At 49.8% G+C, this 14,074-nt stretch overlaps 1 protein-coding gene across 1 annotated transcript in view; it reads right to left on the bottom strand.

Annotated features, from left to right (window-relative positions):
• The window catches only part of CCT2 (chaperonin containing TCP1 subunit 2), a 284,562-nt gene that overhangs the window by 158,901 nt on the left and 111,587 nt on the right, over positions 1–14,074 (bottom strand). Inside the window, exons 10-11 of the mRNA XM_085653840.1 lie at positions 9,666–9,769; positions 7,598–7,717 (exon numbers count right to left, since the gene is read on the bottom strand). Of these exons, the coding sequence (XP_085509966.1) occupies positions 7,598–7,717; positions 9,666–9,769 (224 nt within the window). The remainder of the gene's footprint in view (positions 1–7,597; positions 7,718–9,665; positions 9,770–14,074) is intronic.

Raw genomic sequence — 14,074 nt, 5'->3', positions numbered from 1 at the left:
AGGCTTAACAGCAGCCCAAGCAAAGCAGAAGGCCCAATCTCAGGGCCAAGTCTGCGCAACAACTCCTGCAGAACTCACACACAACAAAGGCGCCGTTCAGCAGCCAACAATGCCAAAGTCCCAAGGAGGACGTAAACGTCCAGAAAAACATACTCTACAACCATAACCGCCGGCCTAAAAAGGCCCAAAAGCAACCCTAACTCAGAAGTCACTGAGGAGGGGATGGAGTAGGAGGAGGACTGAGCCCTGCCAAGAGCCTCTGGTTGGCAGAGTCGGCCGGGGCATGAAACAGACTGCCATCAAATGGGAGCTCAATGAGCCTCTCCCGAATATTTTTGGGGAAGACGCCGTCCCGAAGCCAAGCATGGCGACGGAGAGCGACTGAGGAAGCCATGGCCCAGCCCAGTGCCTCAGACGTCCAGAGCGGAGCGGAGAATAAACGCCGCAAGCTCCCGGCCGTCCAATGCATGGTGCCCCAAATCCACCTGAGCAGACGCCTGGGATGCTGCAGACCCCCGAGACTCAGCCGAGTCCTACAAACAGGAGGAGGCCCTAGCCAGCACACACAAGGTGTTAAGGGCCCACAGGGATGCGCTGGTTGAGGCGAAAATGTTGCGTCCCCAAGTGTCCAGCCAATGGGCCTCTCTGGACGGCCGAGCCAATAGGGGCAGCAGGGAGAGAAAAGCAGTCCGCAGAAGGGGACTGGCGGCTGAGGGGTGAATGGACAGGCACGCCGCGTCATGCGGCATCGGAATGTGCCGATGTAGAAGATGCGGAGGCACCGTATCCCCGGAGGCAGGATGCCACCAAGCCCCTGTCAAGGCAGAAAGGAGCGAACCTTCAAAGGGAAGCAAGATTTCCCTCCCACCAGAGCCCTGGTGGAGGACCTCCAACAGATGGTCCCCCGGAAAGTGAGCCACCGGGTCACCTATGCGCAGGATGCCCACAGCCGTGGACACCATGTGAGCGAAGGCCGCACCCGCACCCACATCCGTAGGGCCCCGTTGTGAAGAAAGCAGCTCCTCTGTGGGCGACGGCTGCATACTAAGGCGGCCGTCCCTGAGGCCAAGCGGAGCGGGCAAGGGCCAGACCTGGAAGTCAGGAGCAGCTGAAGAATGAGGGACCTGCCGCTCTTCCGACGAACACCCCTGCCTCAGGAAGGGCGGGGAGCCACCCTTCGACGCCAGTGAAAAGGACACCACACGGCAACCAGTCTCCGGGGAGGACGACACCAATATGCAGCCTGCCTCTGGAAAAGGTGCGTCCGAAGACGAATCCGCAGAACGACCCCTGCGCGGAGCCATAGAGTCCACTGCTTGAGGCAGGACACCGGCGCCATCCAGCGTCGCCGGGCAAGGGACCTCCAAGTCACCCCGCACCGGAGAGAGGACCGGAGTAGAGCTGGAGCCGCACCGGCCCGACCCCCACTGAGGCAACCACCTGCGTGGGGGAACGGGATGGGCCCGGGGAGGGGCCCGAAGCCCTCCGCCGGCCGTGGGCTAGAACGGAGGCGAAGGTCGCCCGGCAACCCCTGTGGCGGCGCCAGGGACGATACAGCCTCCGAGTCGCCCTCCAACGAGGCAGCCGCCTGTGGGGAGGTACAAGAGAGGGACGAGGGGTCTGCCCTCGACCGGGACGAGGAGGGGCCACTGACCCCTGTGGCTCCGCACGGTCCAGCTGCTGCCAGCGCCGTAGCGGCGTTACCTCGGCCTTAGACAGGACCACCCTGCCAAGGAACTGAGCGGGACTCGGGGATGCGACCCGAGCACCGGCGACCTCCCGCGACACCACAGGGACCCCCCCCCAGGGGTTTGCGGCGAGGTAGAAACGCCGTGGCCTGAAGGTGCTCCAGGGGAGCTTTACCCCAACAGCACCACATCCTCCAAGCCTGGATCCCACCCAGTCGGTGCCGGAGCCACCGGCGCCGCCGCGGAGGGCCCTGCACAATGCGAGGGATTCGCCAACGCCCCAGGAGGGGAAGGAGGAGGAGACGCCAGCGAGGTCTGCAAAGCCGCCGCGTAAGTCTTCATCTGGACTCTCGATGCCCCAACACCGGGAAACGGTGGATAGGACGACACACGGGGCCACATCACCCGCGGAGAGTCCACACCCCCGGTAGGCCGGAGACCAGCCCCCGGGGACGAACTGCGACACTTACCCATCGGGGAGCGACGCTCACGTGACATCGGAGAAAGGCGAGGACGACGACCACTGCCGGACCTGAAGCCGTCCGCTGAAGCAGACCGAGGGGAGGACGTCGATCTGGAGAGACGTGCCGAGAAGTTTCATTCTGCGCTCCCGCCGCGACTTTGGCTGCAACTTTTGGCACGCCGCGCAATCGGAGGTGCCGTCATCCTCCCCCAAACACCACATGCAAATGAGGTGAGGGTCCGTCGCCGACATAAGACGCCGACAAAACGTGCAAGTTTTAAAGCCCGAAGGCATTCGCACACGGTTCCACCAAAAAAGAATGGAAGAAAGGGGGCCTTAAACAGGCCCACAGCAAGGAACGGATCCGCGTTGCACGCGGAAAAGGAAAAAACTGTCGTAGGCGCACGGGGGCTGGTCTTATGTGACCTCGCTGACGTCACATACGATGCCTGGGCGGAGTCGCGTGATGTCGCCCAGAGACGCTGAGGCAAAAGTTTCCGGATCCAGTCTCACGCCTGGGGCTAATTCTACGTGAATGAAACTGCAGCTAGTAGTCTCTATCTGATGTTTTCATCTGGGAACGAAGGCCTCGATGGATATAGGTCAGGGTCATTATCTGGTTGAGGGACATTATAATGATACCATGGATCAGGATCCTGGGGTGCATATTAATCCATATCCCCATCCTCATCCCCTGTGTCCTGTGGGTCAGGTGATGGCGGTGAGGGGAATGTGTAGGTGTAATCAGTAAATTTGGATTAGTGGGTGAAGGTGGGATATATGGTGGAGAAGGATTAGTATCCACATTTGTCTTCTTCAGAAGAATGTGGTAGTCTTCTAGTAGGCCCATTTTCCTTTTCTCTGGAAGTCTGGTATGAATACGTCCAGTTTATAATCTAATATCGATCTCCTTCTGTTTCGGATCCGAAGGTGGATTATCGGTCCGAGGCTCTTTAGTTGCAGTACTTTCTTTTGATGCCGGTTTCGGCTCCAAAGGTTTTGATTTATTCAACAGTGGCACAGAAACCAGAAGGTATTTTTTTTTACGCCGAAGGTTTCGGGTCGGCACAGGCATGGGTAGAGCCCGAGCCTGAAGGCGGGGTCACTCAACCTTTTCTCGTGCCGACCTTGGCCCGAAGGCAGTGGAGGGACCGGAGCCTTTTTATGAAGGAGATGGTAGGGGAAGGAAGTCTCTTTACTCACGATCTGTTCTTCCGGTGTGAGGGCATCGGAGTCTGCTTCGGACACGGAGATGTGTTCTTCCATTTCGGCTTCCTGCGCTTGCGTTTCTTCGAGTTTGGACTCGTCTTCGGGGAGGTCCGGCGCAGAGTCTCTTTGTTGGTACATTTCGTGACGTTTCTTTGACCGGAAATACCGACAAGCTTCGCAGTGTTTCTCGTCGTGTTCCGGGGATAGGCAAAAGTCGGTGTGCAGAAACTTAGCGCGATACCCTGGGCATAACTTGAACGGAATCCGTTCCTTCAGCTGCTACCAATCTTGGCGCGGGTAGGCCCAACGGCCTACCTTGAATGTTTCGATCGAAGGTTTGAGAGCAAACGATACGCGGAGAATGGGAACGCGATCGATAAACAATACCCCGAGGGTAGTGGATTGCGCGTCAAAGGGGGCCCGAAGAAATGGTGCCGAACCAGAGCGCAACAATACACATCCGAACCCGATGGCAGAAAAAAAAACCAATCTAACAATGGAGTCGATGTCCATGCTCACCATCACCCAAAGGAGGAGTCACCTACCTCGTGACTAGAAAGACTTCTTCGAAGAAAAAGTGTAAACATCCGGACCCAACACTAGATGGTGTCCTATGCAAAAGCATATGATCTACAGCTCATATGCCTCGAACATATTTTTCGCTTTAAAATGACACCAAAAAATACAACGTAGGGAAACATTAATTTGAAAGATTTAGCACTATCTGGCACATAAAAACCTATAGAGCCTATTAGGATATCTGGTCGCGCTAGACCGGGACAAAGTCAAGTTTCAGGCCGACCACGATGGAGCGCTGAGCAGCTACCCCTCGCGGTAGGCCTCTGTCAAAGTTTTTACCTCCTGACTTAGAAACTTTTCTGGGGCTTTTTCTTCTGGGGTCCCTTGAAGTGCTCAGCCAGTCCGGATTTAGTGAGGGTTTGCCGGCTTGCCTTGCGACAAGCTCCCGGTCAAACTTATGGAAGTCAGACCTAAAGAGCGTTCCAGCAGGACAAACCAAAGATGCAGGCCAGCTCGCGGTTGAAGGTGGGCAGCCAGGCTCTCGCGGTTGGTCCTGGTCACTTTTACTACGTTCTGACTAAAACCTTTAGAGCTTTTTCTCCCAGGGTTCCTCGATGCTCTTCACCAGGCCAGATTCGGTGAGGGATTTGCCAGCTTGGGTTTGGACCACCTACCGCTCAAACTCTGGAAGTCAGATCTTCTGAGCTTTTCAGCAGGACTAACCTGGAGGGCAGGCTGGTACGCAGTTGAGGGTCGCCGGTTTGGCTGGCCAGGTTGAGTCAGTCCACTTATTTTTTCAAAGTTACTCCAAAGTTCTCCAAACTTCTGGAACTTCTTTCTGAAATTCCTTTGAGGGTCCCACAGTGTCCAAAGCCTACTCTAAGGGTCTGGAAGCTCCACAATGGTCCTGGAAAGATTGGGACTTCAATTCCCACAATCCACTTGGCTAAAACCCTTACAAATCCACTTGCGTCCCTCCAGACTGAGGATTCTTGGTGGTGATGGTCCAGGTGAGCATTGTTAACCTGTTGCTTGCAGGGAGTCCACTCTTTAGTCCTCTTGAAGGAGGTTTGATCCACAAGGCTGTGGTTCCAGATTGTGCTGCAGGTGCAGTCAGTCGCAGGGCTTGGTTGGGGCAAATCAAACTTCTAACATGGCTCCCCTTCTGTAGTTTCAAGCAGCAGATCTGAGAGGCACTGCCCATCTCAGATACTTATTCAGTGTTCGCTGAGGTCACACAGGAGAGGACCCCTGTCCAATGAGGTGCGTGGCACCACCCTGGAGCATGACCATTTCCTTCGAAGTATGGCACAATGGTCTCCCAGAAAACAAAATTTCTCCAAAATCTAATATGGCTGAAGTCTCAGCAGAGAGGCAAGAGCTGGCTAAACCAACCTCCAGCATGGCTCATCTCGTTAGTCTCCCTCCCCCTGACAGGCACATTCCTTCCTTAAGTCTGCCATCTGTCTGGGTTCAAAGGATGGGATGTAGGTGGGCCTGGCTTCTGTGCGCCACCTCCACACTTTAACTCATCGTTTATGACCACTCCCCCTTGCTCTGGCATTCCTATGCAGCAGAATCCTCTCCTCCCATAATGGCTCTTCAACCCAGGTACCACTTATCACTTCATCGAAGCAGGGGAGACCCTGGGGCAGCTAATATGTCAAAATATTGTAGGTTAATAATTTGTAAGTACTCCAAACAACAAAGGGACTGCTGGCCTTTAAACCGACATGCCCGATTATATACTAGGGACTTAAAGGAAGTTATAATCCCCCTGCCCTATTATGTACTAGAGCCTTATAGGGGAGGTCATGCCAATCATAGGGGTACCCGGACTCATAGTGTATGTAGGTGTTTTCATTGTATTTTAAGTGTGTTTTTACCATAGCACTGGTCCTGCCTAGCAGAGCCCAGGGCCCTCTCGGGGTCTGAAAACCAGCATCTAGGGTTCTTAAATTAGGCAAAAAGTGGAGGGACACTGCAAACAGGTCCTGAGTTCCAACAACAGCCCTCTGATAAGCCCAACTGCTCGACCACACTACGACAAATAGAGCTTTTACTATTATCTACTTGAGCCTCTGGGGATTCACTAGGCTCTGTGCACACTATACCTTACTTTGGTATAGTATATACAGAGCCAGGTTCCTACAGCAGGTGACCTCCTTGGGTTCAGAGGTGAAAGGTGAGAGGTGGATCCTCTGGGTTCTTCCAGTGAGGAAGAAGATGATCCATCTGAGCACCTCTCTTTGGAGTCTTTCAATCCGCATGTAGTGGGATACAATGTCTAAGGCTGCAGAGGGGTCAAGGAGGATCAAAGCTGCTGTTTCTCCTTGGTCAAGGAGGGTTTGGATGTCGTCAGGTGGCTGCGATCAGGGCAGCTTTGGTGCTGTAATTGCTGCAGAGGTCAGATTGGGAGGCGCAGAGTAGCTGGTTGTGCTGCAGGTGTGCCATGAGTTGATTGTTGGTCATCTTTTCCAGTACCTTGGCTGGGAATGGGATCAAGGAGATTGGCCTGTAGTTTTTGAGTTCACTGTGGTCAGGGGAGAGTTTGAGTAGTGGTCTGACTTTGGCGTGTTTCTAGGCGTTGGGAAATGTTGCAGTGGTGATAGAGGTGTTGAATGGCGAGTTCCTGGTCGATCCTTTGGTTTCCGAGGTTGAAGATGTGGTACGGACATGGGTCTGTGGGATCTCCCAAGTGGATGGATTTCATTGTGCAGGAGGTGTCCTGGGTGTAAAGGATGTTCCAGGTGGTCAGTGTGTGGTTCATGTCAGTTACAGTGGTGGCGTATCGGTCGAGGAAGTCTGTAGGTGTGGGTTGGGGTTTGAAGTTTTTGTATAGGATTGCGAACTTGTGTAAGAAGTGTGTGAGGTTGTGGCACAGCTCCTGTGAGGCTGTGATGATGATTTCGGTGGCAGCCCAGTTGGAGAACTTAACCATGTTGAAAAGTTCCTTTTTGTTGTTGGCGCCAGTTTCAACGTGTGCGGCAATGGTTGTCTTCTTTGTTCCCCTCATCAGGCGGTGGTAGAGGTTGAGGGGGGTCTTGGAGGCTGCCCTGTTGGAAGTGTTCTTGCTGGTGCGCCATTTCCTCTCCAATGGTTAGCTGTTTCTTTTAACTGTTCTGAGTTATTGGTTGTACCAACTAGCCTTTTTAGAGTATTTGATCTGGATGTTGCTCTTGATGAGGACAATGCTTTCTGTGCAATTTTTCAGGTTGATGGCAGTAGCAGGGTTGGAGGTGTTGAGGGCATTCGCCCAGCTGGTCTCGGATTTTGTTCCATCTCGGATGGGGGGCATTGGTCATCTTAGGGGTGGAGGTGCGGGGGCTGGAGAAGCTGAAGCGGACGATGGAGTTTATCAGTCCATGAGAGTTCTGTGACATGACTGTATTTGATGCAGTTTCTGGAGGTGAAAATTGGGTCGTGTATGTGGCGGTGTGTGTGGGGGTGTGTGTGTGTGGGGGTGTGGGGGTGGGTATGGGGGTGGGTGGGTATGGGGGGTGGGGGGTATGGGGGTGTGTGCGGGTGTGTGTGTGCATGTGCGTGTGTGTGCGCGCGCGTTGGGTCGTGGACGACCTGGGTCAATCCGAGGCTGCTCATACTATTGAGGATATGTGCAGTGTCGGTCATAAAGGTAGTCTATGTGGAAATTTAGGTTGCTGCGAAAGATGCATCTGAGTAATTAAATCACTTAAAATTGTGAACAGCTAACACTTACCCATAGCTACACCTGAGAAGTGAATGAGCTTGTCTTCCCCAATCAGAACTTCTTCAATAAGCTTACAACTTCCCAATTTTACCAATTCTGGATGATCAAATGTTGAAGCAATGTCACCACCTATAAAAAGACCAAATACATCGAGTATCACTACTTTGGGTCAATGTATGCAGCATGATCAAGAATTCCTTTTTGAAAAATAAAAATTTTGAAAACAAAATTTGAATCACAAACATTAAGTATGACAATAAGACATGTAATGAAGAAATATTTAACTGTTTTCATATCAACGTACTGTCCCATGCTCCACCAATCGCCTTCACCAACTCTATTTAATCATTCCACCATCATGGCCATCTTAACCCTTTCATTGTGGAGGACGAGACATTCATGTCATTTAAATTATATCAGTACCCACCACAAGTACCTGTATGAAGAGAGGTGTGGCAACAGTGTGTCTTAAAACTTTTATAGATCCCTGAACTTTACCTCACAGGAATGTGAGGAATACCTGTGATTCTAGACAAAGAATGGGTATTACAGATCATTTTGGGTTAGAAAACGTAGTGAGATCCATGCCAGTCACAACCCCCTGAACTTCCCTGGGGGACTAGTTTTCAGAAATGCCTGGGTTTCTAGATTTCTCTTTGTGGCTGTCGAGCCTAGGCCACAATACCACAGCTATTCACACTGCCAGAGTTGGTGAAAGTTCAAGGCAAAATGTTGAGGTCTCCACTTAGCACTCATTTCTGTTGCAGATAGACCACCCACAAAAATGGGGTGCCGTTTTTCATTGGAAGAAGTGAGAACACACAATAGTTGTTTGTAATCAATTGAATTTCTCTCCGTTCTTGGCTCCCAAATGTAAGTGTGTACGAAAACACATCTTGAACAATACCCTCTAAATCACACAATAGACTGAAGAAGCCAAAATTCAGAGGAGTACAAATAACCAGTGTTTCTATCAAGGACAAATTTTGAAAATGCAAAGGGTTGCATCGTGCTCCTTTTTCCTTCATTGGATGTTACCATATGAACTGATGCATGGCTGATACACAATAAAATATAAACAGCAGCTAAGCGGTTAGCACTGGTATTGTGTGTTTTTGGCAAACCAACAAAACACATCAGTGCACCCCCACAAGGGTGTGCCAGACATATCTGCATACTACTTTTGCATTCAAGCCATCGGAGCAAATAAAATGACAGATAAAATCTTTCCTACTCAGTTTGTCTCATTTTCGTTACATTACTTTTGATGTCAACAATTTGTTTCTCCTCCTATCAAATTCCGAATTCTCTCAACAATTCAGAAATACTTGCTTTTTAGGATCACACACAAGTTACACTCTTGTTTCACAAACTACAACTAGGTAGAAATAAAAAAAAAAAATTAAAAAGGAAAAATGGATTAACACAAAATAAAATCCCAGTTTTTGTATTTTTCTCTGCTTGAATTCTGGGAAGATGGTGATCTTAGCAAAGCAAACCTTTGTTGATGGCACTTGCAGGCAAAAAAACACAACTTTTTTGCGCAGCAATTTTTGGCCCATTCTTAAAAGATAAATGTTGCCATATTTTGGCTATTTTCCCTGCTCCCTCCAGGGAAATCCACAATTCTGGTACATTTATAATCCCCAGCAGAAGGGGGGAAAAGGACAGATAGCCGTCCTGAATACTTTTTGTGTAAAATAACTAACGAAGGCTTAAGTGCAAAGTACCTCAATTATAAAAAAAAAAAAAAAAGGGTTCGGCACAGAGGATGGAAAAGCCTCAGCAGCCAAGGGTTAGGTACGGTCTTTTTGGTTGAAATTGTTAATTTATAAATAAAAGAAAAACTACACTTCCGTGGCATTTATTCTAAAGGTTTTAAATAAAGAAAGTTTTATGGAGCTCAGTCAACTAACAAGATATATATGCGATTCTGGCTATAGGGGGAAACATGCAGGTATAAACAACTATAAAGCTATGAAAAACCACACTCTTAAAAAGAAGTAATTTAGGGTAATTCACTGTCAACGCATCCAGTCATTTAACCTTCATGGTATAACACATCCTAATTCCATACCTGTAACTAGAGCCAGGCGTTCTACTCCAGCAAAATCTGCATGTTCTATTGCCATGACCCCGGCAGCAGCAAACAATTGTTCAGGATAATTGTAAATCAGCTGCCTAAAATAAAGTTAAAAAGTTATGTAAAGGGTAGCACATTTTCAATCAACATATCACAAAAATTCTTAATTTGGGCGATTTTATACCACCAATATACAGATAGTCTGCTTCATGGCACCAAAACAAAAGGATATGAAAAAGCAGATAGGAAGCAAAATCAAATATGTAGTCCTATGCTGAAATACTCCATTTTAAATGAATTTGGACTGTTGGCAGGGTTTGCAAGCAGTTCAAACGTAATTGTTTTTCTGTAATCCTAATTCTCCTACAGGGGAATCACTATTGAAATTACAGCACTGAACTGTCACACCAGGCACTTCTTCCAAATGTACATTTCAGTGTTAAATCTTTATGTGACACAAAAGCAGGCTAGATAGCCAATTTCACTCTTTTGCTTTAAAAAAATGAAAATACAGGGGAGGAGCCTAGCGCTTGACCAAGATGGCCGCGTGAGCTTAGAGCTCCCGAGACCCTCGCGCCCTCCGTCGACTATCCTGTCTCTAATCCTGATGGTATGCATGGCACCGTGTTGCTGAGTTGTCAGGGAGGCGATTGATGCTACCCGCGGTCGGATCGCCCATCGGGAACCGGACTTACGACTGGCGGAAGATTGCGGCCTAACTCCCGGGGATGCCAGGGGCTAGAGTTGGCAGGATGCCCGACTCCTAGTTGATCAACAACGGCCTGGCGAGGTGTGAACTGTCGGACGGAGGTCCTCGCACTTTCACTTTCGATTTCGTTCCCTTTGTCTGCCCGGACACTGTAGAGCTCTGGGTGGCTTTATTACCCCAAGGACGCTCGGCAGGCTGCTCACTCCTTATCCCTCTCTCTGAGAGGGAACAGTCTTAACTGCACTGGACTGCCCGGAGTCCATTATGTCGGGCAAAGCAGAAGGGGATCGGCTGAAGACTAAGTCCACCAGGCGGGGAACGTATTCCCAAGTCAACAGTATGGACCGCTACGCCCTCCTGAAAGCATCGCCGAGTGGATCGAGCCAGGCGCCGGATGCCCAGAAGGAGGACTCGCCTGGGACACCGGAGCTCTCCCTACAGGATGTCATGGGCGCGCTCGACGGGATGCAGACCTCGATGGGGAGACAGTTCGAGGCCCTGGCGCATAAGGTGGATGCCATCCTGGTAGATGTCAATCTGATCCGCTCGGACCTGGGCAAGACGAACGAGCGCGTTAAGAACCTGGACCACAAGACCACGGGCCTCACTGATGATGTTGCGGATCTGCAGACCGAGGTTCGGAAGCTGAGGGCCGAGAGTTACCTCGCCGCCCGCCGGCTGGAGGACTTCGAGAGCCGGGCCAGGCGCAACAATGTGCGCGTCATCGGGGTCCCGGAGTCTTCGGATGAGGCTTCGGCGGACCTGCTTGTGGAGGATTTGGTCCTCAATCATCTGAAGCCTAAGGGCCTTGGAAAGTTTTTTGCGGTGGAAAGGGCCCATAGGGTGCCGGGCGGGCGGCCCAAGGCGGGTGCCCCGCCGCGGCCGATTGTCGCCCGGCTCTTTCATTTTCGAGATCGGGACGCTATCCTGCAAGCTTAGAGGGTGACGGGCCCAGTCCCCTTCCAGAATGCATCGGTGAATTTTTATCCGGACTTCACCCAGCAGGTGCAGAGACAGAGACAGAGCTTCCTGGGGGTGAAGCGGAGACTTCGGGAACTGGATCTGAAGTATGCCATGCTTTTCCCTGCCAGACTACGGGTGGTGCATGAGGATCGGACATTCTTTTTTGACTCTCCTGTTATGGCCGACGAATGGCTGGACGCTTTGCCCCGGCGACGGACGGGGGATGACACAGCCGAGCATGGAGACAGTGGCCGGGATGGACAGGGCTGAGATCTCAGAGCCGGCCTGACTTGATTTGACCATACTTGAAGATTCGAACAGAGTGCAGTAACTGTGGAGGGTTGCGGGAGGACGAGGGGTGCTCTTTTCCTCCCTTAGGGTATTTTTTGTAGATTTTTTGTTTTTGTAGGGCGACAGGCACACTGCAAGTTGGGGGGGCTTTGTAAGCTGCAGCAGGGGTGCAGGGTGGGGGGAGTTTTGGGGGATTTTGAGTTTGTTGTTGGGGGGTTTATTTCTGCAAGGCATGATGATTATCCTCAGGGCTGTTCCATGGTGGCTCCTCGGGTGTGGGGTGGGCCTCTTTCCGTTTGAGGATGGGGGGTAGGGGCTTAAGTGTTATAAGCTGGAATGTTAATGGTTTGGGGGATCGCATCAAGAGGGGGATTGTTTTGCAATTTTTGAAACGCTCAATGCCAGATGTTGTCCTGCTGCAGGAGACGCATCTCATAGGTAATATGTGCTATGCCTTGAATAGGAAGGGGTATAAATTCATTGCACACTCGGGATTCTCTTCTGGGTCCAGGGGTGCGGGCATCCTGGTTAGAGCATCGTTGCCTTTTGAGGTGGACTCCACCATTGTTGACGATAGGGGGAGGTTTGTGGCGGTGGCGGGGCGGTGGGAAGGAAGGACTTTGGTTTTGGTCTCGGTTTATGTCCCGCCGGCCCTGCAGGCCTCCACACTTGCTGAACTGGGCAGGGCTTTGCTGACTCTCCCGGGGGGAATGCTGGTAGTGGGAGGGGATTTCAACGCTGTGGGCTCCGGACTGTTGGATAGATACCCGCCCAGGAAAAAAAAAAAAAAAGAAAAAAAAAGAAAAAAGAAAAAAAATGAAAATATTGTTAAAAAGTATAAATGTCACCTCTTCCACAAACCTTTTTAAAGTGAACGAAGGGAAAGGAATCAGGAAAATATAGCCATACAAGCTGAAAAGTGACTGTGCCTTTAAGGATTCCAAGACCTTCACTATACCATCACTCCTTGTAGAGGGCTATTACCTTAGTTATTGTTTTATTCTTTAAGTAAGGGATAGAATTACACAGAGAACATTAATTATCTTTATCCATTCTGCTTGGAGGAGGGTGGGTTGCCTATGATTTAAAAAAAGATCCCCCCTAAGAAGAACTAGGATTACAGGTAAAAAAAAAAAAATACGTTTCTCCTTCTGGGGCTCACCATTGAGAATTATAAGCACAGAATATAATAGCAAGCCCGTCTCCCCCCTCACCTCCCCACAAAAAAAGAAAAAAGCGAGACAGGAGGGATAATACATCAATGAAAACACTGAAGAAGATTCCAGATGGAGGCCTGCTCTACTATCTGCTTTACAGCAGAATCGATACAAGAAACTAGCTACCTATAATTCCAGTTCTCAAACTTTGGAATCTTTCATGAATTCACATGCTTGAATCACTCCCAGTAGTTAGGCTGGGAATCCCAAGAACACTTAAATAGTAGTAGCCAGTGTTAAAAATGGCCATAAGCCTGAACACAAGAATTTGTTTAGAAAAACATTCACCTCATTTGAGGCAACCCTGACTTCAGCCAATGAGGTGGAAGAATTCGCTCTTACTTTCCTCCCTAGAGGCCACCGTAGCTCAGATTTCAAAGCACTAGAGTGAGAATAGAATGGAATGGAATGAATGACCCTCTGTTTCCAACGTTGGAGAAGGAAAATGCTACTTACCAGTATTCATCTGTTCTTGGCATGTAGAGCAGCAGATTCACACACTCCCACCTGCCTCCCCAGCTATTTTGCGGGTAGAGTGGGCTTTAGGGGGAAATAGATAGTGTACGTTTTGCTTTGTGATAGCAAATTTGTATACATTTGACAATCCACCTTGCAATCCCAGACTTTCCGAAAAGGTTTTTTTCTGGCAATATAGTAAAGGAGTGCTCTTTTTACGTCTAGTGTATGAAGAGCTCTTTTTGCTACGGTTTGTGGTTGCGAGAACACTGGCAACTCAACAGATTGGTTGAAATGGAAGGAAGAGATAATTTTAGGAAGGAATTTGGGATTTGTCCTGAGAACAACTTTGTTATGATGGAGTTGTAAACAAATGGTTCTTGAATAGCTAGTGCCTGTAGCTCATTGACTCTTCTAAGGAAAGCGACTTATCATTTAAGAAATTGTAGCTCGCATTTATGCAGAGGTTTGAATGGAGGACGATGTTTCGATTCCACACTGGCGAGGGTGGTACACTGGGAGGAATTATTCTTTGAAGGCCTTCCATAAATGCTTTAATGGCAGGTCCCCTGAACAATGATAGATGTCTGTTTTGTAGGTAAGCTGCTTTGGCAGCGAGATGTAATCTAATCGATGTGTATGCTAGATTACATCTTTGAAGATGCAGCAGGTAACATATGACGTGTTGAGTGGAGGCATCTAAAGGATTGATGGTGGTGTTGTTACAGTATATAACAAATCTTTTCCACTTGACTGCATAGCAGGCT

The sequence above is a fragment of the Triturus cristatus genome, chromosome 4_1 (genome assembly GCF_964204655.1).
Source record: "Triturus cristatus chromosome 4_1, aTriCri1.1, whole genome shotgun sequence".
Taxonomy (NCBI): Eukaryota; Metazoa; Chordata; class Amphibia; order Caudata; family Salamandridae; genus Triturus; species Triturus cristatus.
Note: the sequence above shows the minus strand (reverse complement) of the source record. Positions and strands in the feature narration are given on the sequence as shown.